The sequence below is a fragment of the Vicugna pacos genome, chromosome 16, assembly GCF_048564905.1.
Source record: "Vicugna pacos chromosome 16, VicPac4, whole genome shotgun sequence".
NCBI classification, from domain to species: domain Eukaryota; kingdom Metazoa; phylum Chordata; class Mammalia; order Artiodactyla; family Camelidae; genus Vicugna; species Vicugna pacos.
Window position 1 is genome coordinate 61047946 of NC_133002.1, and position 25781 is coordinate 61073726.

Below are 25781 nucleotides of genomic sequence, written 5' to 3' on the forward strand. Positions count from 1 at the left end.
CATCACTGGATGTCTGTCCCTCAGTTGAGCTGAGCCTCTGGGCCAGAGTTGTTAGAAGGCATTTGGATCTGACGTGGGATGTTTAATGTTCCCTGGTAAAAAAAAATAACCCATGTGTTTACTTAGGGGGTTTTCCAGAAGCACTCAAGGCTCTTTCCCGACCCAGTTCATCTTCACTGTCAGGGCATGTCTTTGAAGGTGCCAAGGAAACTGAGGTTCAGGAAGAGAAGGGTTTCTGGTGAGGGCAGTGGGCACTACAGCCGGAGCTCTTCTGCCTTCCTTGTATGTTCTAGACTTTGCTGTGGTGGTGGGGAGGGCAGGAGTGGGGAGGAGCCTCAACTCAGGAGCCCAAGGTGGGCCAACAGATGGGGGGACTAATTCTGGTCTTTCATCACCCCTTTATCGAGGTCTTGTCACATGTCACTCCACCCCCACCTTAAATCACAAGCAAAGGCCCCCTGGCATCCAGCAGCCATTCTGTGCCATGCCACCATACTCAATATCACTATGATCACTGCCCTTACAGGATCCATGGGGCTCAGTTCTCTGCACCTTCTCTCTTCTATGGGACTGAAACTTCCCTGAGGGCAGAGGCTGCCCAAGTGGACTATTCAGGATCAAAATAGAGTTTCCAGATAAAATCCAGGATGCCCTGTTAAATCTGAATTCATACAAAGAATGAATTTTATTTTATTTTTTAGGATTAGTTTGTATCTCAAGTATTTCATGAGACATACTGAAAAATTGTGCATTGTCCATCTGAAATTTAAATTTAACTGGGCATCCTTGATTTTTATGTGTTCAATCTGGCAACCCTAGCTCCAAAGCACCCTGGTGGGAGCCAAGGATGGCGCAAACACTGTAGGGCTGAACTTGGCTCTTGTGAAAATGAATTGGGGGAGGAGGTACAGGGAGACCAAAGCTGGAGTCTGGGACCTGGCTGGTGCAGGAGGGACAAGCCTCTGAAAGATAAATGGATACACAAGTGCCTCCCTTCGAGATGAATCAGCCCCAGCCTCTATACTCATGGCTTAGCCTCATTAGAAAGGTTCATTTGGAGAAAAATCAGAGAAGTCTGGGTCTCCTAGTATGCAGGGTTAAGATCCCAGCTTCCTGCTTTCTTTCTCTCCCCTAAACTTGGGCTCAGAGAGAGGGTTTCAGACCCTTTGCCTGTGAAGTGTGGGGCTTCGACAGACACCTTGATCCCATGTTAGGAAGAAGCAGTCTGCACCCACAAGACCTGGGGCTGCTGGACTCTCCTCCCCTGTCCCAATGTCAGGGCCCCTGGCCTCCTTTGGCTGTCCCTGAGCTTTGGACACATCTGCATCTGAGAGGTTGGTGTGGGACAAGTGGTTGTGGGGTACCTCTCTGCAGGATGATAGCAGACCACCTGGTTAATTCTAGAATCAGCACAGAGCTGGGCAGTGGTCACGTGACCTGGACAGGCTGTTCTGCCATCAGAACCTCGGGTTCTCATCCCACAGGGAACCTCAACCCCTGTGGGGTCTGAACGGAACGAGAAGCTCAGGGGGCCCCTGGCACGTCTGAGGAGCCCAGCTAACAAGAGTTCTGTTCCTCCTGGGCCAGAAGGGGCCTTGGACACTTTTGAGTCTGATGCCAGGTGGGCGTCTTTGCAGCTCCTCCCAACCTACCCACCAGCCTCTGCCCCACTGCCGACCTTCTGACCTCAAGTTCCAGGCTCTTCCTTGGACCATTCTCCTTGAAGACCCACTCCAGGAGGCCCACCACCAGGCCCAGTTTTCAAGGCCTCAAGTCACCTGAAGGCCATACCTTTCTGCAAGTGGTAGCAGATCAGTTTTCTTCCCTGCCCACCAACAGAGCCCCAGGCTCAGCCTGGCAGAGGCCACCCACTGGGCAAAAGGGGCACTCCAGGGGCTAAGTCTCAGTCCCAAGTCACCAACTGTGCAGACCTGAGAGCTCCCCTTCCCACCCCTGAGTTTTTAGTTCTCCTCCACCAGAAAAGCAGGGAGACAAAATCCACGCCTGGCATGTGCCTTTGTGTACCAGCCAGTGAAGGACAGGCCCAATTCTAGTGCTGAGCAGGCAGTTTGCCAGGAGCAGTCAAGATCACCCCTCCCTCCACTCCCAGGGTGGCAAAGGGCATTCATTACATAGAGGGGGGAGGGGGAGTGTTTAACTCACTCTAAAGGGGGCTGGGGTGATGAGGGTAGTGGGAGGGACAATTCACAAAAGCCAGGGCTAGAAACTCCCAACGGTTTTTTTTAGACCTTCCCTCTCCTCCCTCCCCTCCCCCCCGCTGGGCTCCCCTCCCCCACTTCCAGCCGCTGGTGGCCTGCAGCCAACACTGGCCACACTGTCCGCATTCAGGCCTCCCGCCCTCCTGGCCCTCTATCTCTTCGCCTGGCCTTCTCAACACTGCGCTCCCTCGCCACTTCTCCCCCCCCCCACCTTCCCTCCATTATGAACCGCGTTGACCTCTAGAGTTCCGACGCCCTGCACAAGCTCGATCCCTCAGGCCCAGACGGGAAGGCAAGAGGCTTGGCAGCCGGGAGCAGCCCCGCGCCTACCAGGCCCTCCGTCCCGTGGCCCCTGGCCGTGCTCGGCCACCCCAGCCAGGAGGAAGATCGCTGCGTCTGCAGAAAGCTGGCCACGGCCACTGCACACCCCGGTGGCGGCTTGCCGGCCCTGGGGAGCAACACCTCGGAGTTCGGCCCACTCCCTTCGCCCCTTCGGGGCCCTTAACTCCTTCCTGCCCGGCGAAACCAAGGGGCCCAGCTTTGCCACCCAAAGCAGGATGGGTGAGATGGGGGTCCCACATTTCCCGGCTCATTAAGGAAGTGGGGGCAGGCAGGCCTTGCTCGCCAGGCCTGTTCCCCCTCCCACTCCCCATCCACCACGCAGGAAGCCACCCCCTACCCCCGCCCCCTGCCCGGGCCGCGCTCGCGGCGCCTCCAGTCGGAGCCTCTGGCCTGGTGGTTTCCGGGGAGAGAGCCTGGCAGAGAAAGAGCCTCAGCAGCTTCCTCGGTGGGGCGGGGCCAGCGATGCCAACAAGGGACGCTGGAGAGGGTGGGAAGGTCCCTTCCCTGCTGAACCTGCCCTACCGGGCAGGGGTTATTAGGAAGGAATACCTCTGCCCCACCAGGGCCAGCGCCTAGGTGTGTTGCGCCCCGGGGGGTTGGGGGCGAAGACCAGCAGGTGCGGGGCGGGCGCGGCCCAGGGGGCTAGCCCCACCCACGTCTCCGCGCCGCTCGCTCCCCCGGGCACCCCTCCCCTTCAGGTCCCGGGCTTGCCATTGCGGTGGGCACCGAAGGCCTGAAAGCCCTGGGGGCGGGAGCGACGCCTGCACACACCCCCCGCAGGAATTCCCCTCTCCTTTGGAGAGCCTCTCGACTTCCGGGGAGCGGGGTCACTCGCCGGGTGCGGGCGCCTCTGCCCGCGAAACCAGTCCCCTGTGCTTTTGCAAAGGTTTAGCTCAAGGCATGATCTGTTCTCCTCTCACCTCCACCCCCATCTAAGGCGGAAGTGGGGTGCGGAGAGGCGTCCAGTCGCCTCCCGAGCCTCCGAAGTTCCCTCTGCGCTAATCTCCAACAGCGAAAGTGCACCTTCAACATCTCCATTTAATATTTACATTCAAGCAGGTAATAACTGGAAGCTTATAGTTTAGACATTTCTAGTAGCAGCAGTTTCTAGAGAGCTCGTTTAGCCTTTTAACAAACTTTTTTTTTGCACATAGAAACAACACATCCATGTGTACAGTATCAAAAAATATATACCAAGGTTACTGGTATTACAGTTCCTGGAAGGGGAGGAAATGAAATCAACTGAAATACTGAATGAATGGGTAGAAAGGTCAACAGAAAATAAGTTTGTCTGATATAGAATATAACATGATCTAGAGGAAACTCCATAAATCTAGGTTTTTATATTTCAATATATAAATACCTACAAATAAATATATATATATCAGCCCGAAGGGGGTGGTGGGCCTTTTGAGCTCAAACAATACATTTCAATAACACCACGTACAAACGGGAGTAAAGTCTGCACTTGACAAGTTAGCACGGTTAAAATATAATACTATAACTCTGAGACCACCGAGTGTGGTTGCCCTGTCAGTCCCGGAGGTCCACGAGAGAGGGGATGGGGCAGGTGGGGGGCGAGACCCGCAGGCACAGCGTGGAAGGCGCCAGTGCGGGCCCGGCGCCCCGGCCAGGACCCTACAGCGGGACGCAGAAGGACGCGGTTGCTGCGGCTTCGGGCATTTCGTGCTGGGGCCGGCCGGATCTCCCGCAGTTGGAGAGGGAGGAGTCCACCCCCAGGCCCCGGGTGCTAAGCTCCCAGGGACAGTGCTTCCCCTTCCGACGCCCTCCGGCTACACTGTCACGTACTCCTTGAACGTGACGGTGAGGCAGTTCGCGGTGACGTCGGTGATAATTATATTCCCAAAGAAGGGCTTGAACTCGCTCAGAGGCTCCTCGGGCTCGTCCTGGGCCTCGGCCGGAGGCTTCTCGGCCGCTGTCGCCGGCGCAGCTGCCACTCCCGTGGTCGCAGGCGCCTCGGGCTTCACATGGAGGGCGCTGGGCGGCTCCCCGGCCTCGCCGCGCGTCTTGACGCAGCGCAAGTCTATGGGCTCATCCAGGTCCGAGTCCAGCAGGATGACCTCCGGCTGCGGGAGGGCGGCAGAGAGGGGCACGTCAGCGGGGCGCTCGGCAGCCGGGCTGCCCCCCAGGCAGGTGGGGGTACTGATGCTGCGCGCCGTCAGGCGCTTCTTGCAGGGCTCTCGCTCGCTGTGGGTCTCCGAAAGGCAGCGCTTGCGCGCGTGGGAGAGATTTAGGTCGACAGCGTGGTGGTGGTGATGGTGGTGGTGGTGGTGGTGGTGAGAGGGCGGGTGTGTGCTGCGGGCGGGGTCCCAAGCCAGCAGGTCAGGCTTGGTGGTGAGCTGCAGGGGCTGCTCGCTGAAAGCATCCTTGGTAGGGGAGAGCTTTCGGGAGCCGGCCTCCTGGGGCTGCGGGTCAACGGCCCGGGGCACCTCCTCCTCCCTCCTCTTGGAGGGCGCTTCTGCTTTCTTTTCCTCAGCCCCTGCAGCCTTTTTGAAAGTCCTGTCGGCCGGGGGGTGACGCTCCTCAGCAGCTCGTTTCTTGTGGCTGGGGGAGCGCGCCTCGCCCTCGGCCGGCTCACCGGACTTGATCTTCACCGCCTGCATGCCGTTCTCCATGTACTTGCTCATCACGATCACGATGCGCCCGTTCTTGTTCTTGTTTTTGACGATCTTCATTTTACCCCCAATCCCGTTGCCCGTCACCGCCTCCTTGGGGGCGGGCGTCATCCCGTTGGGGGGACCCTTCTCAGAACCCTTGCCTGGAGCCCCGGCCGCACCGGCCAGGGGCTTCACAGCTCCCAGGTAGCCCTTGGCCCCCCCGCCGTGGGCCCACTTATCGGGTGGGTGGCTTTTGGCGCCTAGGTCCGGGCAGGTGGGGCTGGGTGCCTCCTTGTGGCCGCCCTGGTACTGCAGGTCATACATTTTGGGGTCTGGCTGGTAGGGGTGGTGCTTTTTGCTGTTGAGCTGGTAGTAGTATTTGCCGCTCTTGCCGGGCGGTGGGGGCTTGCCCGCCCGCTCCTTGCTGTGCGGCTGGTACTGGTGGTGCTTCTTGCTGTTGAGCTCATACTGGTGCCCTTGGCCCTTGCCCTGACCACCCAGCTCCAGCTTGGCACGGTTGTCAGCCGAGGAGTCCTGGAGTCCAGTCAGCACATTGGAACGACGGGCAAAGGTAGGTACCTGGGGGAACGGGGTGGGACGCAGGGGGGAGTGAGAGGAGGGGTAAGGCCAGCCCCAGAGCAAGTCTCGAGCATCAGGAGTGTCCCAGCCCTCACCAGGTCGCCAGCTGAGTTATGGGGAGGGGGCGGGGCAGGGCATGGGAGATCGATGAAAGGAAGTGGAATTGGGTGTGTTCTGGAGGAACCCCCCACCCCCGCCTTCTGGACCTGGTGGGAGTTCAGGTGGCACTGTCAAGGGAAAGACTTGCCAGGGCCAGCGAGTGTATTCACCTGCACCACCAGCGGTTTGGGCTTCGGCCCTCTCTTCCGATATCCCATCAGCTGTTCCTGCCGTTCCCTGCGGGGAGGGAACAGAGGGCAGCGCTTTTAGCCTCAGGGTCACCTCCTCTCTCGCTATGCCCCAACCTGTGGTGACACTCCCCCTTCGGTGAAGCACAACCCGGAGGAATCAAGAGCTCAGGGCAGAAGGTCGCCTCTGCTGCCAGCTGGGCACCTCGGTCCAGTCCTAGAGTCCTGCTTTATGCCAGCACCAAACCTTATCTGCCCAAAGGGTCTTCTCCAAAGGGCTCCTCCCCTCGGATGTCTGCACCTGAACTGGCGCTCCCCACAACCCTGCCTCTGCCTGCAGCCTGGGGCTGGGTCGCTGGCACTGGTACCCACACCCTTGGGCCCGAGGCCCTGCACAGAAGGGGTTCAGGGGTTGCAAGCAAGTCCAAAAGAGGTGTGTATGGACCCGGTGCCTCCCCGTCAGAGGCAAGGGATGCTAATGACCTCATTAAGATTCAGATAACGAGTGCCGCCGGCAGAAGGGAGGACTCGTTTTCTTAAAGGCCAGTCTCTAAACAGGGGGAGGGGCTGCGCCCTTGTTTACACAGCGGCAAATGAGCCAATTAGGGGCTGGGGGCGGGGGCCAGACTCCAAGGCCGGGCCTGGCCAGGTTTGCAGCCACCTGGTGAACCGGCTCCGGCGCAGCCGGGGCGGAGCCGCTGGCTGGGGCGGGGCAAGGCGTGGGCGCGGGGGGCACAGAAGCACCATCTTTTGTTTGAATGGGGGCTCCCAGACTCCTCCATTTCCAAATTATTAATAAAGCCCACGGGCAGTGGCACCGGTCAACACGGTTGCCAGGCTTTCCCCTGCGGCCTGGTGGAAGGTGACCTGAGGCTGGAGAAAGGATGGTCCCAGCACTGTCCAGCCCTCCGTGGGAGATGGGAGTGCCTTTCCAGCGTTGGCCGAAGTTGCAGCCCATTCCCGGGCCAGAAACCCGCTCTCCAGCGACCCCAGGCATCCCCCCTGGACCCTGGGGAACCAGGCCAGGGCCTGACTCTGAAATTGCATGGCATTGCAACAGCCCGCGTTTTAATTCTTCAGGGACCCATTATGCAACATGGCATCAGCCGCTGACATGGTTACAGGGTGGGGAACTCCCAGGTGGAACCAGGGCAGGATCCCTTCTCGGCGCCCCCCTGCGTCGCGGGAGAGCAACTTCCTTACTGGTCGCTCGCTCCAAGGGTCTAGGGTTTACAGTTTTAGCGCCAAACGCGCCACAGGAAATAATGCAAAATAAAAGGGGGAGGGAGGATGGAAGGCAGCGGGGTGGCCGAGCTCTGCGGGCTCCTGCCGCTCCTCCCCTCCTCGCTCGCCCTTCCCCCTTCTCCCCGAAACAGAGAACCACAGCCACCGGCGGTGTATCCAGCTGCAGCAGCTGCAGCGTGACAAGCATCTGTGCACACGAGGATGAGCCCCTCGTCAGAAGCCACCCCTCAACCATCAGGCAGCGCCCATCTCACGCCCTTTGGGCCAAGCTTCCCCTGCCCTGAGGATGGGAGCCAGACCCACCAAGTAGCCTAGCGGGAGGTGTGAAGGGCAAGAAGCGCCAGACAGAATCTGCCCCCTGCCAATCCCAAACTCCCTGGGGGTGAGGGTGGTGGCTTAAGGCCTCGTCAACTTTTCTCCAGTCCCCAACAGGTTAAGTTCAGTTCCGTGACGTCCGGCGGTTTCACAATGCCAGCTCCCTCGGAGCTGCCCCGAGAGTTGCCCGTGCCAAGTGGTCAGTGGCTGCAGGAAAGCAACACCTAGGCTTGGAGGTGGGGCTCCAAAGTAGCGACGGGAGGGGACCCCGCAGGGAACCAGGCGCAGTCCCGACTTCTCCGCGCAGCTGTGGGGCCACTCACACGCACTCTTCCCGCAGTTCCCCCCAAACACAAGCCTCTCCTACTCCGGCCCTGCCCCGCCCCCACACCCAGGCTGCAGCAACCGCCAAGGACGTTGGTTAGAGGAGCCGAGGCCTCAGCCGTGCCCGTTCAGGCCCGTCGGGGGGAGGGGACTCCCGCGGGCCCCCTCCCGGCCCTCTCCCCCTTTCCTCTTGCAGCGTTGGCCCACTCTCCCATTCCCATATACGGTCACGGCTGCGGGTGGCGGCTGCTTGGGGGACGCTCACCTGTTCTGGAAGGCGATCAGCAGCCGGGGATCCAGGATGTTCTCCTCGGGTTCCCACGTGTTATATCTTGCAAGGGAAAAGGGAGGGGGACACGGCGTAAAAAAAAACCGAGCCAGCTTTGCGGCCTCCAGGTGGGGAATGACATAAGGCCCTACTCTGTCTTCATGAACCGAAAGCTATTTAGCTGTGGATGTTGGGGGGGGCGGTGAGGGTAAATTTCTGCAGGCCTGACACAGTCCCTGATACACCCTCCCCAAGTCAAAATAAACACACAAGAGCAGGAAGAAAGGGGAGGGGTAAGGAAAATGAAACTAGCAGTTTATTTTGCAGTTGTCAAGAATTTTAAGCATGTTACTGCGACATGTTCCAAAGCCACTTTGCTCACCAGGAACCCTGCGTGCAAAGCAGCCTAAATGCAAAGTCTCAGTCCCCTCCTCCTCTCCCCAGCCCCGAGTCTCCGCGAGGGCTTCAGCCATTCTCCATTTGACCCCTAATCCGATAACCGTCAGCCAAGCTGCCCCCCCACACCCCCTCGCGCCCTGGAGCCCGCTGTCACGGGCAAGCACCCCCAAATACTCAGCAACACAAAAATATGCCTCTCTCTCTCTGTGTGAGTGTGTGTGTGCGTGTGCCTGCGCGTCTGTCTCCATCCGGTGCCTTCGCATTTCAAATTAAAGAAAAAAAAATCCCCCACCAAAAGCGCCGCAGTGACAGTTCCCAACATTTTCAGCCTTTTTTCTTCCTCTCCCTGCACCGCTAGGAGGGAAGAGGCACACAATTGCATTTTCGTCGCTTTCTAATTTTTTTTTTTTTTTGGTTTTGCAATATGGAGCCGTTCGGTGGAGGGAAAGGGGAAAGGAGCCATTTTCTGCTGCACATCAGTCAGTGCCTGCGCCCTCCCTCCCTCCGCCGGCCTCCCCGGCTCGGCCCCGCGTCTCTCCAGCTCCTCCGGCTCCTTTTAGTGCATAAATTAGTGATGGCATTTCCCGGAGAGCGGAGCACAACACAGGGCGCCGGGCTCGGGCTCGGCGGCTCGGCTTCCCCAGTGCCTGCCACCGACTTCCCCACCCCCTCCTCCCTCCACCCCACCTCCACCCCGCCTCCCGTCCGCTCCCCCCACCACCCCACCAGCCCGGCGGGTCCGGAGCCCGGGAGCCCCAAGCCTCGGCACCAGGCTCCCCCGCCCCTCGGCCGCTACTTACTTGGGGGACCAGCCTCTCCATTTCACCAGATACTCCACTCTGCCCTGAGGGGGGAAGAGACAGCACTCCATCAGCTTCCGCGGGATCCCCGGCTCCGGCCCGCAGCCTCCCCACCCCCTCTCCGCCTCCTCGCGGGCTGCTCCGGCTGCCGCTCCCCCGCCGCCTCGCCGTCGCCCCCGCGCCTCCCTACCTTGCGGATCCGCTTCTTCTCGATGCTCTCCACTGCGAAGACGTGCTCGCCAACAGCTGGCAGCTCCATGGCCGAGCCGGAGCGCGCCGGGGCGCGGACGGCCGGCGCGGCTGCAGACGCTGCTAGCTCCCTCCGGCGCCCCGCTGCCGCCCCGGCCGAGGCGCCCCCGCTGCCCGCGCCGCCGCCGCCGCCGCCGCCGCCGCTCGCCCAGCACAGCCCGGCCGCCCGCCACTGCCCGCGCCCGCCCCGGCTCCCGGCTCGCGCTCGCTCAGACAACTGAGCCCGGGCCGCGGCTGCACAAGAACTCATGCAAATCCGGACGTCAGCGGGCGGGGCCTCGCCGGGCCCTGCTCGGCGTCAGGGGGCGGGCCGCGGCCGGGATTGGCGCAGCCGGGCCTACCGGAGGCCCCGGGCCTGGGCGGCGGGGAGGGGTGGGGGGAGAGGAGGAAGGGCGCGGGAGGGGGCCCGGAGGAGGAGGGCGCCGGGGAGGTGCGGGGGGAGGGATCCGCGAGCCTGGGAGAAGGACGCTGGAGGGAGGGAGCGGGACCGGGCCGGAGAGGTGTGTCGGCCGCCGAGGGCGGAGGGGGGAGTGGAGAACTTGACAGGGCCGCAAGGGTCTGGCAGCGACCCCTCGCCTGCGGCCCAGCGCCTCGGTCTGCCCCCTCGCCTCTCAGTCTCTGCGTGCACTGCCCAGGGACCCCTGCCGGGGGCCACGGAAGCATCCACTGCAGTTTCCATTTGCACCGAATTGCGTCCTGTGCAGACGCCGGGGGAACGGCCGGCAGGGGGCGGAATCGGGGCAGGGGCAGGTCGCACCCCGACCTTCTGTGTCCCGCCGCCCTGCCCCGCCCCACGAGGCTTGGGGCATTTACGAAGGCGAGGAATGGAAGAGAAAGGGCAGGGAGAAGAGAGAGGACTAGGTGCAAAGGATCCCCAGGGTGAGCGCGGAGAGGAGAAAGCGGGCAGACGACCAGCCAGCCTGGGGCCCAAGCATTCAAGAACCTTACCAGAGGATTCTCCGACCCCACCCCGATCCTGATAGGCTCCTAATTTACCCTTAGCCCTCTCCTTGGCGGGGCGAGGGCTGGATGTCGTTTCCAGCAGCACCTCCCAACCCCCACCCTGAAGCCAAGCAGGGCGAGAGGCAGGGAGGACAGAGAGGAGGCGAAGGGGATGTCCAGTCAGCGTGGGGGCCCGAAGGGACTTAGTAGGGTCCCAGAAGGGGCTTCGAAAGAGGGAATGGGAATGGCCAAGAAGAGGCTGAAGCGGAGCAGGGCACAGCGGGGCCGCACGAAGGGGAGTTGAAAGGAATGGCTTAGGAGCCAACCATTCGTCATGAATTCGCGCTCCCTGGTCCCCAACAGGCAGCCGCGGCCCAGCCGAGGCCCTCCCTACGCGGCCGGAGAAGCCGCCGAGTGTGAAGTTTAGCACCTCCGGCGGCGAGACGGCGCGTTCCAGCGTGCAGCTCTAGCGTCCGGCTGGGGGAGCTGCTGCGCCCCACGCGGCCTCCCGAGGGCGCCGCCCGCGGGGCCGCGAGCTCTGTGGAGTCGGAATGAGGAGTGAGGGGACCTGGGGAGGGGGTAGGGAGACCCGAGTGGCAGGGGCAGGGGTGAGCCTCTATGGGGGTGTGTCCGGGCCCCCAGCTCGGGGCCCTTGAAGGACTGGGAGCAGGAAGCTTGCGCAATCCTTTGGCTGAGCGTCCATGGAGAAAAGAAAGGAGCAAAAGTCGAGCGAGAGTGGAAAGAGCGAGAGGGGCGGGCAAAGAGCCATCCGGGTCTCCGCTCCCGCCCGGACACACGTCCCGGAATGCTGGGTGGGGACTGCGCGGGGACTCGAGGGAGCGGGGGAGGGGCGAGGTGCGGAAGCGAACCCCCAAAGCATGCGCCGGGCTCATTTTCTCCTAGGAATCCTGGGGAAGCCTGGAGACGGTCTGGTGTTTAAAGGACGCATACGTTGACTACCATTTCACCACTGCCTCGCAGCTCCCGCGGCTCGGTGGCTCCTGCTGCCCAGGCGGCTGCTACCCAAGACGGCCCGCGTGGCTCCTCCCCTGGAGGGGTTCTTAGGGGTGGGGGTTGTCTTCTGGCAGCCCCAGAGAGGGTCTCGGTCTGCAGCGACTGCCCTCTGACAAGCTTGAGGCACAAACCCAAGATTCCTCCGAGAAGGGGTGGGGTGGGGGTGGGGCAGGTTTACCAGCCTGGGTTGGGGTAACCAATGTCTGTTGTCCTGGGGGACGGGGGCTGTCTGAGTTTATAGAACTCGAGGGAGGAGAATTCTTTGGGAAGGGGACACAGGAAAAAGTTTTCCTTCTCCTGCTGTATTTTGGGCTTTTTCCTGACACTCGTGTCCAGAACTAGGAGTTCTCAGGTGGGACAAGCCGAACGTAGAAGGGGAAAGGTCCCTGAGGCTGGCGGGGCGGGGGAGCTCTGTCAGCGCGACTGTCACTTTTCCATGCTGATCCTGTCAACTGCCAGGCCGTGGACTCTGTCAGTCTGTCGCGAGGTCTGCAGCGACCTTGTCCTGGACATCCCCTTCGTCCAGGGAGGGTCTGAGCTTCCCGACAACTCCGCCTGCCCCCTCGCTAGAAAATCCCCCGGAAAATCTGTTTCCAATGGGTGTTTCCGAGGCGTCCCGGACTAGGGGCGCCGAGCGGCTGCTACAGCCTCCGCGCCGCCAGGGGCGTCGGACTCTGCAGGCCATGGCTCCTCTGGCTCCAACCGCGCCCCTATGGGGCCCGCGCTCCGGATCTCAGGGGCCACGCGGTGGCACCTGGTGCCCCGACGGCGAGCTTGCGCAGAAGCCGGGCTGGGCCTGATGCCAAGCTGGGGAGGAATGGTGGCTCCCGCCGGCCAATACAGCGGGTATTTTCTGAAGCGGCCGGTGTGGCCGTGAGAGCAAGCGCTGGCTCCCCAAGACTGCAGGAGGGGACGCCCCCAAGCTCCTCAGAAGCCGCGGGAGTCCCCGGCCGCCCCCGCTCCCAGCCTTTCTATGGAAAGTGGCTCAAATACACAAGTACCCCCCGCCAAACGCGGAGACTCGCGTTGTTACTTATTTTGTCCTGGTGGAGGTTGGGCCGATAGGGAGAGAGGCCAGTTCCCAGGACCCTAGCCTCACTTCGCGGCTGGCCCTAGACCACTCTTCACTTTCAAGCGGGTGTAGGGAGTAGCTCAGGTCCATGGGACGGTGAATGGGCTGCAAGGAGGAGGCAGAGACAGAATCTGAGGGGTGGGGAACAATGAGCGCCCTGGAAGCTCCCCTGATGCGCCCAGCGCGCGCCCCTCCTGGGAAGTCTCCCATGGGGCCTCCCCTACCGCCCCACCCCCTGTCTTGGTCCCTCCTAGGGAGCTGCAGGCGAGTGGAGCTCTAAATTCGGGATTCCCAGAGCCTTCAGCTGGGGCCCCTGCCTCCGACCTGGGATATCCCGACTCCCAAGGGAAACTCGGGAGAGGGGTCGCCCGTCTGCGCATTTGACGCTGCCCCCTCCCAGCCAAGGGCAGATTATGCCCTTAGGTTCTGCTGAGGGGCCAATCCTTCTCGGTGCCACCTCAGCCTGGGGCCCCTAGGGGCCCTCAAGGGCCCCAAGAGAGAAGCGATGCTCTCTCACCGAGCCAAAGGCTCCTGCTGAGAGGGGAAAGGGCCAAAAGAACGGACCCTGGAGAAGCCAGGAACTTTTTAACGTCCCTGGACCCGAGGCTGGTCACTGACAGTCCGTGTCCCCAAGGGGCCTGACCCGCACTAACCTGGGGAAACAAACGACTTCTTAAAGAAACTCTCTCCCTGAATGAATGCTGCCTGCCAGGAGATGCCACTGCCCGCCCACGGAGCCCAGGTCTGGGTTCTGCCGGGAAGGGGCCGACTGTGACCTCCCCGGGCTAGTCCCTGACTAAGAAAGCTCTCGAGTAGTGTGGCATTTTAGTCCCCCAGAGGTGGATTTTAAGTGGCTGAGGGAGCATTTACTATCAACCACTACAAAATCTGCCCAAGCTTTAACAAGAGCTCGCTTCTCTCCTCTGTTCTTAGTATGGGAACTTGTCTTCCACTTAAGCTCTGGCATATGTAATTTTGCATTTTAGCGCTGGCTTTAGGGAAGCTCACCTGGTGGGACTGTGGGGGAGGGGGAGAGATTGGGGGGCAGTAAAGGGGGTTGGCTATGTGGGAGCCCCGAATGCCACCCCATGCACCTCTGATGGCTTTGTCCCTAAGGGTGCCTCTCTGCCTTCTGTGTCCCCACCCCCATGTTTCTGCTCTTTGTTACACCGCCCGTGAAGGGTCGGCTTTCATTTGGGTGGCGAAGCCCCTGACACGCCGCGTGCCTTTGCAGAGGGCAGCTTGGGGCTGATGGGGTTCCAGGTGAGAGGGCTGGGCCGGGTGCGCGGGCGGGAACCGGTCCGGCGCGTCGCAAGGCCGTGGCCCCTTGGCAGATCCCAGGCAAGTCTCGGGGCCACACTGGCGCCCGCAGGGCCGCGCTTCTGCATTGCGGCACGCAGGGGTCGCAGGCGCGGAAGCGGGATGCGTTTTTTTCTACGACGTCGGCTGGTCCACCCCCTCCCAACGTCAGGGCAGCTTCCCAGGCTCGCCCGAAGCCTACCCGCCCCTGGCCCAGGCTCGGTCGCAGGGCTTCCGCAGGCCTGGAGGTATGCGCCCCCAGGATCCATATTTCAAATATGATCTTTGGTGTCGTTGCCACCGCCTGCCGCCGCCGCCGCGCACTCACAACGGCTTCTGCGTGCTGTGTGTTTTTCATCTGGGGTTCGTTTGCCCAAGGTCTCCCCGCGGGCCTCCTGTGCCTGTGAGGTGCGCCGTGCCACGTCTGCCCCTACATTTTGCTCTCGGGTGCTTCCCTTGCGCCCCTCCACCCCCCGAACCCGGCGGGGCCCACACACAGGGAAGCTTGCTTTCTTTCCTTTTTCCAACCAGGAGCTGCTGCAGCAAATCCGGGAATAAAATAAAAATCGCCAGGCGGACCCCGAAATGGTCGTCAGCCGACGCGCATCTGCCACCCCACCCTCCCCCCGACCCAATGCACGCCCCCCTCCCGGCCTCGCGGCGCGCCGAAGGCTAAGCGCGTGCCCGAGTGGGTAGTTGGCGACCGCGGAGGAGCGGGGGTTGGGGGGGTGCCGAATGCCGCCAGCGGGGGAAGCTGGGCTCGCTCGCTCTCGTTCCCCACGTCGCCCCCGACTTCGCCCCAGCCAACCCTGGAGGGGCGAGGATCGGAAGGGCGCAGTGCGCCTCCGCCTCCGCGGCTGGCCCGTGCCGAGTCCGGCCTTGGCCCGGAACCGCGAGGACGCTGCTCGGAGGCCGCGTCCTGCGTAGACCGGGAGGGGGAGGGGGCGCTCGCTCCGGAGCCGCGGCCGCGCGTCGCCAGCCAGCCGATCGATCCCCAGGGGCGGGAGCACAGCGAGCTCCGCTGGACGCCTGGGGTGGGGGTGTCCCTGCAGGATGAAGGGAGAACGGAGGGGGTGCTCAGGGATCCAGCGACCGTGGGATGGCGGCCGGGAGGGCCCAGCCAGAACACAGCTCGGCCTGTGCTGCGGGGCCCGGGGGATACGGGGGGTAATAAGGCCTCGGGCACCCCCCAAATCCCATATTGTCTATGTCGGGGTGGCTTTGGCCACTTCCGGAGCTGAGTCTGGCTGCCCTGAAACTTCGTCCCTCCCTGTTCAGGCCCGCATCACCGCCCAACCCCCACTCCCGATGACGAGGTCGTCGGATATGGTCACCTAGTCCATCCCCCTCGCCCCGCCCTCCTGAATCCTGATAGAAATGGGTGGGTGTCCCTTCGACCCCACCTCCGGAAAGATCCCCCGGTTTTGCCCAAAAAGTGCCCCTCCCTAGCTTCTTCCGGAGGACCGTTTCCTGGGATGGTCCCTAAGGGCCCCCCCAAGGGACCCACTTGGGTTCCCCGGGGACCCTGGACCCCACCTCACCTGCGGGCTCCGAGTACCCGGGCGGGGCCGGGGCAGGGGCGCCGAGGAGCCTGCACTCGCTACGCCCTCCCCTAGGGGGCGGGCTCCCCTAGGGCTGGCCGGCCTCTGGGCCCTGCTGGAGCGGGCCGCCCTCCGCGCCTGCTGGATTGGGAAGGTGTGCACGTGGGGCAAAATGGGGGTCTCGCTGCAGTGGGGGGTGAGCAGAGGAGCCCGGCGCCCTGCCTCTGGCACAACCCCACCCCTCCCCCTCACTCTGCCTCCAAGGAGGCTGCAGCCTTTGCAGCCAGAAACAAACAGCCCCAGAGTTGACTGTGAACCTTAAGAGTCCCTGCACACTCAGGACTGAACACATCTCAGTGGCCAGGGCCATTGTTTCCCAAACCGGCCCCTTGCTCAGCCCCCTTTCACTCGCAGACAGAAGTCGACAAGAAAAGCATATATACATTTTTTTTAAATTTGAGGTTTTTAAAGGACATCTCAGGTCAAGAGCATCACAAAGCCCCTGTTCTGCTATCAAAGGGCCAATAAGAAGTAAACTGATGTTACAGTGCCAGATTTCTCCAGAGAGCCAGCTGGCTTCATGGAGGAATTGGGAGTGGGAGATACAGGAACTCTCTTTTCTAAACTGAAGTTCACTAAAAAAATTTGGCTTGGCTGACAAATTCTGCATCTTAAAAGTGCTCTGACACGTCCCTGTAAGGGTTACTCTCCTGGGTTGCTGATGCTGAGTGTAGCTGTATGAGTGTGGGATTGACGAGGGGCCTAAGTGGGTGCCCAGTGGCCAGCCAGTCCGTGTACTTATGGGCAGGGCCACTTCTCCATCAGCCCGGGAGGCTCAGTGCCAGGGCCCACAGTACTTTTAGGGGCCCACAAAAATGTTCTAATTTCTTTCTGTTGTCATTTTTAAATTGTGGTAAAATATACATAACAAAAAATTTACTATTTTAACCATTTTAAGTATTCTGTGGCATTAAGTCCATTCACATTGTTATGCAACCATCACCCCCATCCATCTCCAAAATTTCTCATCTTCTCAAACTGAAACTCTACCCATTAACCAATAACTCCCCACTCTCTCCCACCAGCCCCTGGCAACCACTATTCTACTTTCTGTCTCTATGAATTTGACTATTCTAAGTTCTTATCTAAGTGGAATCATGTAGTATTTATTCTTTTGTGTCTGGCTTATGTCACTTAACATAATGTCTTCAAGTTTCATACATGTTGTAGCATGTGTCAGAATTTCCTTCTTTTTAAAGGCTGACTAATATTCCATTGTATGTATATCTAATTTCTTTTAAAATCAGAAGAAAAAGTGGACCTGCCACTTCAGGGTTCCTAGCCCCACCTTCTAGAAAAGAACAGGCGTAAGGTAGAGTGTCTACCTCTTAAGTTCAAAGAAAATATTTTAATACAGAATATTAATGTCTTCATCTTTATATCAATGCAGTGATAAACTATAATTTTAACACTTTTTTATGGAGGATGGGGTCCACAAAGACAAGAGTGGCCAGGGCCCTTAGAATGTGGTCCTGCTTCTGAGAGAACTTTCAAGAATGGCAGGTCTGGGGAGACTTGGTATGTGGGGACCACTAGCTCTCCCTGTGGAGGGGTGCAGGTGCATCAGCTGTTGTCCTGGGGTGCATGGCACTGGGGGTCCAGAACACTCACCTGCATGTGTGCCTTACTGTCTGTAGGCATCCTTGGGCCCCTTCTCCTGCCTTGAAAATGTAGAAATGTCTGATGCTACTGAAGTAGAAAGCATACAAAAGTAACAGGGAACACCAGGAAATAAAACACAAGGCCTGCCTTTCTTTCCTCCTTTGATTTAAAGAGTTCAATTCTGCAGGGCTTAGAACCAGCTCTGCCTCTCTGGATTCCCCCCGGATGTCCATCTGGCCTGTGTCAGCGAGTTGATTGCCCTCGATTTGACAGTAATGATCATAATGGGGTGATTTTGTATTCTTTGACTCATTCAGATCGGAAGGTTCAGGAACGGACCTGTACCTCCCACCCCCCACCCCCTTGCTTGAAACTGATGTTTTCTTTGATTCCAAAGAAACGGCAGAGTCTTAGGGAGAAGATCCGTGTAGAGAAAGGGTCCTTCTCTTTTGGAACCTATTAGGGATTATTGGTTTCTTTTTCAGCGTGGAGACCAAGAACAAATGCCACGGAAGCCAAGAATATTCCCCAGGACCGGAGAAATATTGCCGCAGAAGCCTCCGTGGGAGAGAAGTCTTTCTCGGAATTTTGAAAGCCAGCTACAGCTGTTCTGTGCACGGAGCTAGCCGGGGCTCGCTCCCTCCCACACTGCTGCTGTGACTGCTTCACCTCCTTGTCGGTTACCCACTGCTGGCAGAGATCCGTTCCCATTTACACTGAGCCTGCCTTCCACCTTCTTTCTCCGAATAGGCCCTGACAGACACACAGACACGCACAGATGCAATGCTGCCGGTGTTAAAGCCATTGAACCAAGGGTAACTTGGCCCCTGATCACTTCCCACTTGCTTCTCAGCCTGAATCCTGTCTTGGCTTTTGCTTGTGAAGCAGGAATGACAAAGAAGCCCTGTGCGCCTTGGTGGGACCTGTGTGTGTCCTGGATGACGCTTCCCAGCTCCAGGGCAGCTCTGGTTTTCAGGAAGGCCAGGCTGGTGTCTGTGCACAGTCTGCAGAGCTGGTGCTCGCTGCCCCTGTTCCACATCGATTATGCTATTTTTCACGGCGCTCATTAGACGCCGGGTTATTCGCACACCAGCGATTTCCCCCTAAACTCAGACCCTCCAACCTCCCAGAGGAGTGCCCAGACCTGCCACTTCAGGGTTCCTCGGCCCACCTTCTAGAGAAGAACAGGCTTAAGGTAGAGTGTCTACCTCTGTCACCCCAGCCCCAGGGAGCCAAGAATTGCAATTTCCTGGGATGGGATGGGGTGCATCCAGAAGGAGGTCCCCATGCAGCATGGAAGTGGGACTGCTGGCTGGATGCAAGGAGGCCCCCCATCATCTGTTCGTGTCATAGCCCAGTGCTCAGCGCAGCCCCCTGCCCTGGGCCCTGCACCCTGCTAGGAGGGAGGGAGGTGTGCCTTTAAGACCAGAGACAGGCAGTGAGGGAGAAGTGCTCATGGAATTGCGGGCTCCAGGTTGCCAAGGTGAATCTGTCAATAGAGTATTGAACAGGCTGGTCTAGTGTCCGGAATTGTCTCTGGCCTCCCCTGCATGGGCCAGAGCACCGCAGACAGGATCCCAGCTGGACAGCAGTCTCCCGGGACAGAAAGCCCTCCCACCCCCAGGACACATTAGCCAGGAAACCTGGGTTTCTTTCCTCCGACACTCCTACCCGCACGTGTGGAGTGGCACACAGCACGTTCTTCACCCAGAGAGCCACCCCTGGGAGTGACCCCCTTATCAGACCTGCCTGCCAGCCTGCCAGACGCAGACACAGCTGGTGGACTGCTTGTCCACTTTATGGGGCAAACGAAAATGTGGTGCTCTTTGTTAAAAAGTTGTGAACAAATTCAGGATGGAGCATGAAACCAGCGTGGGGCCCTCCTGGCCCTGTCCCCACGCCAGTAGCTCACTGCCCAGTCTCTGCTGGTTCTCCACAGACGCCCATTTCTCTAGTCTCTAGTTCCCTCTGGGTCTCAGTCGCTGGTCCCCCAAGCCCACCAGACCAGCTCACTCCAACAGTCAGAGCCTGAAAGGTAGCCAGCTGTCCAGGTCATCCCCCTATCTCTGTTCGGGGAGGCTCTCAAGGTGGCCCTGTGGCCAGGTGTCCAGCTCCGGCCAAGATGACCAGGCTCTAGTGGCAGAGGGAGTGTTAGGAGGGGGCTGGGCCAAGGCTGGTGTTTGGGTGTGCCCTGTTAGTCCACAAGCCTGCTAAAACCCTTCCAGCTGGTGTTTACACACTTGGTCACCCTCTTCTCTAACACCTGATGGAATGTGTCTCCTCCTCCCTGCCTGCCTCGCAAGCTGCCCAGTCAGGAGTGTGGAGATTCAAGTGGTTCCGGCTCAAGGGACCTTCAGACGTAGCCGGTTAGGGCTGTTGGGATGGGGAGGACCCCGGGCACCTGCTGACAGTCCCTCCGCCGTGAGGAGGGAGGAGCACAGAGCGACCAGGACCAGACACACCCTGGCCTCTGCTGGCATTCCCACCTGCTACCTGCGTAACTCCAGGTTTCAGATTCTTCATCTGCAAAAAGGAGACCCCGGCTCAGCACCCCTGCAAAGGCTGCCAAGGCCCCGTGTGACCTGCCTCCATCACCTTCTGCCTTCCTCTCCTCCCATTCTTCTCTCTGCACATTCTGCTCCAGCCACAAGGACCCCTCCACTGATCCTCAAACACTCCAGGCACGCATATGCCTCAGGGCCTTTGTACTCACTGTGGCCACTATCTGGAACATTCTTCCTCAGATGGGTGCATGGTTTTCTCCTTTTCCCTCAAGTCTTTGCTTAAATGTCACCTTTTCAACATGCTGATCCTGCTCCTGACCACCCTGTTTCTATGTGCCCCTCCCCCCACCTGCATTGCCAGTCCCTCCTTTTCCTGTAGCGCCCCGTTCACCCGCCAGCAGGCAATGCCCTCTGTGTATCGGTGATGCCCCTTTCTCTCTCCTGCTGGAACAGAAACCCACAAGGGCAGGGTCCTGCTCGGCTGCTCTCTCTGACGCGTCTGCAGCCTCTAGAACATGGCCTGGCACATAGCAGACGCCAGGAAACATCTAAGTGGCTTAAATAAATAGGATTTTTTCCAGGAATAAAATGCTGCTGACAGTGGCGTGCTGGAGCTGGCTCATATTGCTCTTGAGAGCCAAGGGTTTAATTTTCAGAAATTTTGTAAACCAGTTGTTAAACACAGACATTACTAAAAATTAAATTATTTAAATGTATAATGAAATAAATTATGCTAAGAACAAAGCCAATAAATGCGTAAAACTGATTTCTTTCTAATGATTTCACTCCACTGGCCACTTACCTTGTTCTTGGGGTGATCCACATCTATTTGTCTCTGATAGTGGAAATGCTGGATAATCGTGGCTGCCGTCACATCTTGTCCCAATTCCCTGTTTGGTGATTTCCTGTCGACAGCTTGAAGTCAGCCATGGTGGGAGTATTTACACCTGAGAAACGGGCAAACACTGCGAATCACGGCTTGCTTCACTGTTTTGCTGATGGTCTAGACTTAAGAAAATGATGGGAAAAATGTTAATTATGTCGATTAGATTTATAGCTGTGTCATGTCTGTAGCCATCGCATTATGAATGGCAAAGAAAATTGAGGAAATATTCTTCCAGTATTAAAAAAAAACCTCTTATCTGATTCAGCGATGAAGTTGCTCACATCGCTATGAACCAGTGACGTCTGATTTTCTTCTTTGTTGTTTCACTTTCCTTTTACTGGTTGGCTTAACTATTAACTAATTTTCATGTCAGAACTCCATTCATTCATCAACTGCAAGCACAGGTTGGCTGCCTGTTTGGCCAAAAATGATGAAAGCGTTCTGTGGATCTACTGGTTATGCAGAGTTTACAGTAAAGAATACTGTATATTGCATTATAATTTGTAAACTGTATGAGACACATCCTTTATGTCAGTAAAATTATATCTATGTTCCATCCCCCGCTCTGGAACTGGGTGCCAATACTGAACATTTATCAGGACCTCATACAGGGACCAGTCCAGAGGAGGCATTTAGCTTATTGTAAATAAACATACATTTATTTAATACATATATTTAATAAAATGGGCTAAGGGAAATAGTTCAGCTCCATAGGTCACCTTAAAGAAGGCCAGGAGATGGGAGGAAAGACCCCGGCCTGGGACAGGGGCTGGTAGGAGCGGGGACCCTGGGACATCACAAGAGGACCCAGATGGGTGCGGGACCCAGGGAGACCTGGCACATTGAGAGGACTGTAATGAGGGAAGGCCCCGGGAATGGGGAGCCAAGGCCTTTCGGGACAGCACCCTGGGAGCTTCTCCTCCCAGGACGTCCCCTCCCCCTCATGTAGGCTGCACAAACCCCCAGGATGTCAGACCCCTAAGCCATTGTCCTAAAGGCAGATGGCCACAGACCGCTGGACAAATGTTTTCCTCAGGGCTGCTCTATCCTGCTCTCTCTGTCCTTCCAACTTGTTAGTGGACCTTGTGTCCTAGAACTGATCATGTCCACATTCCCAGCCTCAGTATCTGCCAAACCCAAGTAGGGGCTGTTCCAACCCCAGCCTTGACCCTCCTCTTGCTGGTGGGAAAGAATTATCCTTTTGTTTTGTTTTGTTTGGTAACTGTGTTTGCAGAAAGTGTGCTTCAGACTGGGGGGTCGGGGAAGGCCTCATTGAGCAAGTTGCTTGTCAATGATGACCTGTATGTTGAGAAGGAAACAGCATGTAAAGGTGGGTAGGGAGGTTCACGTTGTTCCAGGAGAGGGGGAAGCAGGTGCCAAGGCCCTGAGGCAGCCACAGTCTGGGTTTGTTTGAGGACCAGAGGGAAGGCAGGAGACGGAGACAGTGTGAACTGGGGGATCAGCATGGGAGAGCAAATTGGAGAATGATGGAGGCTGTTTGCCCTAGTGGCTGTGAGGAAGAGTTTGGACTTGATTCTGATTGTATGGAAGTCCTTTGGAGGTTTTAAGTGGGGAGACTGTGACATGCTGAACAGATAACCAGGTCAGGCCTAGACCCTGGGGACGCAGAGCAAGTTCCCAGGCCTTGAGGAGAGCTGCAGGATTAGGCTTTGCCCGTTCTCCACCTGGTCATCTTTTAAGAAGCATCCAGTCGTGGGGGAGGGTATAGCTCAGTGGTAGAGCATGTGCTTAGCACGCATGAGGTCCTGGGTTCAATCCCCAGTACCTCCATTAAAAATACATAAACCTCATTCCTATCCCCACCCCAAAGAAGCATTTCAGAAGTACCCTCTCTCCCCAGTAAGCAGCACCCAGGGCAGCCCCGCCCCGACAAGTTCAACACTTCCAGCCGGAACGCGAGCTCCAAGGGCCTTTCCTTCATTCCCTGGCCATAAGCAGGCCCTGGGTCCTCACACCTTGCGCCCAGCCCTCAGGAGGGGGCTGAGGGCTGGCAGATGGCACCTCTGGTGACTTGGGCCCACCGAGCGGTGGGCTGGGGCCTGGTGAACACACGCTTTCCTTATCCACGTGATGTCACTACCCTCGGTTCTGCTGGGGAAACTAAGGCAGAGTGAAATGATTGACAGAAGGCACAGGAGGTGAACGTGCTCTGCATGTGGGATGGATGTAAATTTGGGGGGATAAAAGGTAACATAGTAGCCCCCCCATATGTCGGCCTCAGCCCCCATAGTGCCCCTCTAGACACATGAGCCCAGGGAAAGGTCTGGAAAGAGACACCTCTTGGGGTTGTTCTCGGTCCTTCCCTTCCCATGGCTCCTGCTCTGGGCCCGCCCTCACCTCCAAATGCCGGGATTAGAGCACGCACCGTAGCTCTGGTCTCTGTTCCTGTCTTCCTCCCAAACGTGCCCACATACCCACTTCATTACTCATTCTCTCCTGATCCACCCTATTCCTCTCGTCAGAGTACCGAGGGCCTTCTCAGGGCACCGGCCGGCTGCCCAGCCCCTCCTCCTCAGCCCTACCCGTCACGATGCCCCCCTCAGGGGACCCCCCGTCCCAGCAGGCAGCCTTCCCTCACCCCCGAGCTTAGGCCATGCCCCTTCCCTTTTGGGGGAGAGGAGAGAGGGGAAACACTGACAGAGCACTCCCTGCGTCCCGGGCTCCCTTCACTCACAGGCTGGCCCCTCCGAAGAGCCCTGATGTTTAATCTTATCCTCATTTCACAGACGAGAAAACTGAGGCTCAGATGCCAACTGAATGGCTTCACACAACTGCTATGCTCCAGGGTTGGGATGTCAAACGCCCGTCAAAGCTCTTGCACCTACCGGGTGCCAGGCCGTCAGATGGGGTGCTGCCACCACGGAGGCCTGCCCTGCCAACGGCCCGCAGAATGGGGCCATGCAGACCGGGGCTCCTCCCCGGGCCCTCACATCTGTGGCTCTGTGTTGACACTTCGGCACACAGCGCGGGGGCGATGTAACGCTTTCACGTCTGTGCACATGCAGGCCTTATCTCCCCGGCTCGGCTGTGAGTTTGGGGCTGGTGGGACTTGCCTAGTTTCCTCAGCATCTCCAGTGTCCCCTGCAGGTTTCAGGCCCGTCTGGGGAGATTCATTCTGAAGGAATGCGTACAATGTGAAGTAAACAGTGACACTGACCTCTGGGGCTGAATTTCAGGCCCAAATGCCTTCACAGGGCGTTGTGGCGCTCGGTGCGGAGAACCTTACGAAACCCCTCATTCCTCGTCCCCGGGCAGAGCGGAGCCAGAGGGGCCCGGTGAGCCCACGCCCGCGGTGCCCAGCAGGCGGCGGGCTGGCGCCCGGAGGCTGGCTGCTCTCGGGGAGTCCGGACGGCTTCCGGGCTTTTCTATTTATCGCGAGGGTCTAGGCCGTTCAGCAGAAGTGTCATGGGAGCCACATCTGTAGTTTCACGTTCCCTGGTGGCCACATGAAAAAAGTAAAAGGAGACTTAGTGAAATTAATTTCAATGATATATTTTATTATCCTTTTATACCCAAAATATTATTTCATCATGAGGTCAGTACAAAAGTTATTAAGGAGATACTTGACCTCACTTCTGCGGTTGTTCTCAGTCCTGGAAATCAGGCCTGGATTTTGCGCTTTGGGTGCCTTTCCACGGGCGCTTGCTGCATTCTGAGCACTTGAAGGCCCCGTGTGGCTTGTGGCCCCGTACTGGACGGTGGGCCTCGGGCCGGATGTGGTAACTCCTAAACTCCGGCTGAGCAAACCCCTCTGGTACCGACCTGTTAGAGCTTTATGATACATCCGTCCCTGGCTTACGTTCCTTGAAGCCCTGGGGGCCTGAGGCAGCACCAGCGGCTGGGCCCAGTGTCAGTGGTCCTGAGGTCATTTGTGCGCCTCGTGTGGTCAGGCCTGGAACCAGGCTTGGCGAGAGGGCTTCCTCTGGGCCAGAGCAAGTGCCGACCAAGAGCACACCTCCCCCTGGAGGGCCACCCAGGCTGACTTAGAAAATGAGGTCAGAGTCAGGGTGGGTGGTGGCCTTCGAAGACACCTGTGGGGCTGGAAGTGCACATCCACGATGTGTCCCCTGCACACCCAGCCCACTCTGAAGGTCCCTCCGGGGACATGGCAGTGTTCCAGTGGCTTAGGAGGCTGGCTGCCGGTGGGGGGCGCCTGGGGCGTGGGTTCCTCTGGGGAGGGGTTTCTTCTTCCCGGATGCTGGTCTGGGCTTCTGTTACAGGCAGGAAGCCGCCGATGTCAGTGGGACAGGGTGCACTCCCAGGTGTCTGTAGGATGCTGCCTGGAGCGGACCCGGGAGGGGCCGTGAGCATCTGCTTATCATTTACGTGGATGCTGTCTGCTGGCAGCTGAAGGTAATTACGGGGCTGCGTCCTTGAGGATGGGTCTGCGCATGTGTCTGCTGCGGGGCTGGTGGCCGTCAGCTGCTCAGTGAGCTATGAACCGCTGGGACTCCAGGCAGGGCCTCCCTTCGCTGCACCCGGACACCCGAGAGGAAAACACCAACTCTGTCTGAGATGGAAACATCGCTCCCCCGCAGGGCCGGCGGGGCGGGGCCACCGGCACGCAGTCCTGGTGGTGGGCACCTTCTGCCTTCAGCCACGGCCTCTGCCCCCAGGATGTCCTTCCCCACCAGCCCCCAGCTGTCCTTGTCCCTCTGCCCTCTCCCACAGTTTCTGTCCTCAGTTCTCTCTCTGCCCTACACTCACAAGCCCCAGCCTCCTCAAATTCTCCCCACCCTCTCCCTTCTCTGGGCCTCTCCTGGCCGTGTCCGTGAGCCTCGTTCGGGCCTCCCATTTTGTGGCTGGGGCAGCCGCAGTACTGATTGAATGGCGTTCTCCCCACCTCCACCCCACCCCCACAACTTCGTGCCCATCTGGAACCTCAGAATGGGAATGTGTTTGGAAATAAAGTCTTTGCAAATGTAGTCAACTTAAGGCAAGCTCGCTAGGATGGTCCCAACTTACTATGACTGGTTTCCTGATAAGAAGAGGGAAGCTTAGAAACAGATGCACACTAACTGGGCAGGAAGCCGCCCGAAGACACAGACGGACACTGGGGCGATGCAGTTACGAGCCAAGGACTCCAAGGCTTGCCGCAGCCACCAGGAGCTGGGAGAGGAAGGGAAGGGGCCTCCCTAGACCTTCAGCGGGAGCCCAGCCCTGCTGACACCTTGATTGTGGACTTTTGGCCCCCA

The 25781-nt window shown here is 58.7% G+C and overlaps 1 protein-coding gene and 1 long non-coding RNA gene across 2 annotated transcripts; both read right to left on the reverse strand.

Annotated features, from left to right (window-relative positions):
• Positions 1–3579: 3579 nt before the first annotated feature.
• Positions 3580–9884, reverse strand: CBX4 (chromobox 4). The gene is made up of 5 exons (XM_072939757.1): positions 9587–9884; positions 9397–9440; positions 8195–8260; positions 6028–6094; positions 3580–5758 (listed from the first exon to the last, which is right to left on the reverse strand). The coding sequence occupies exons 1-5, from the start codon at positions 9653–9655 to the stop codon at positions 4355–4357; spliced, it is 1650 nt and encodes a 549-aa protein (XP_072795858.1). The 5' UTR covers positions 9656–9884; the 3' UTR covers positions 3580–4354.
• A 10607-nt stretch (positions 9885–20491) lies between these two features.
• LOC140686360 (uncharacterized) lies at positions 20492–25409 on the reverse strand. The gene is made up of 3 exons (XR_012060111.1): positions 24349–25409; positions 23744–24021; positions 20492–20626 (listed from the first exon to the last, which is right to left on the reverse strand). It is a non-coding gene; the product is annotated as an uncharacterized lncRNA (long non-coding RNA).
• Positions 25410–25781: the final 372 nt, after the last annotated feature.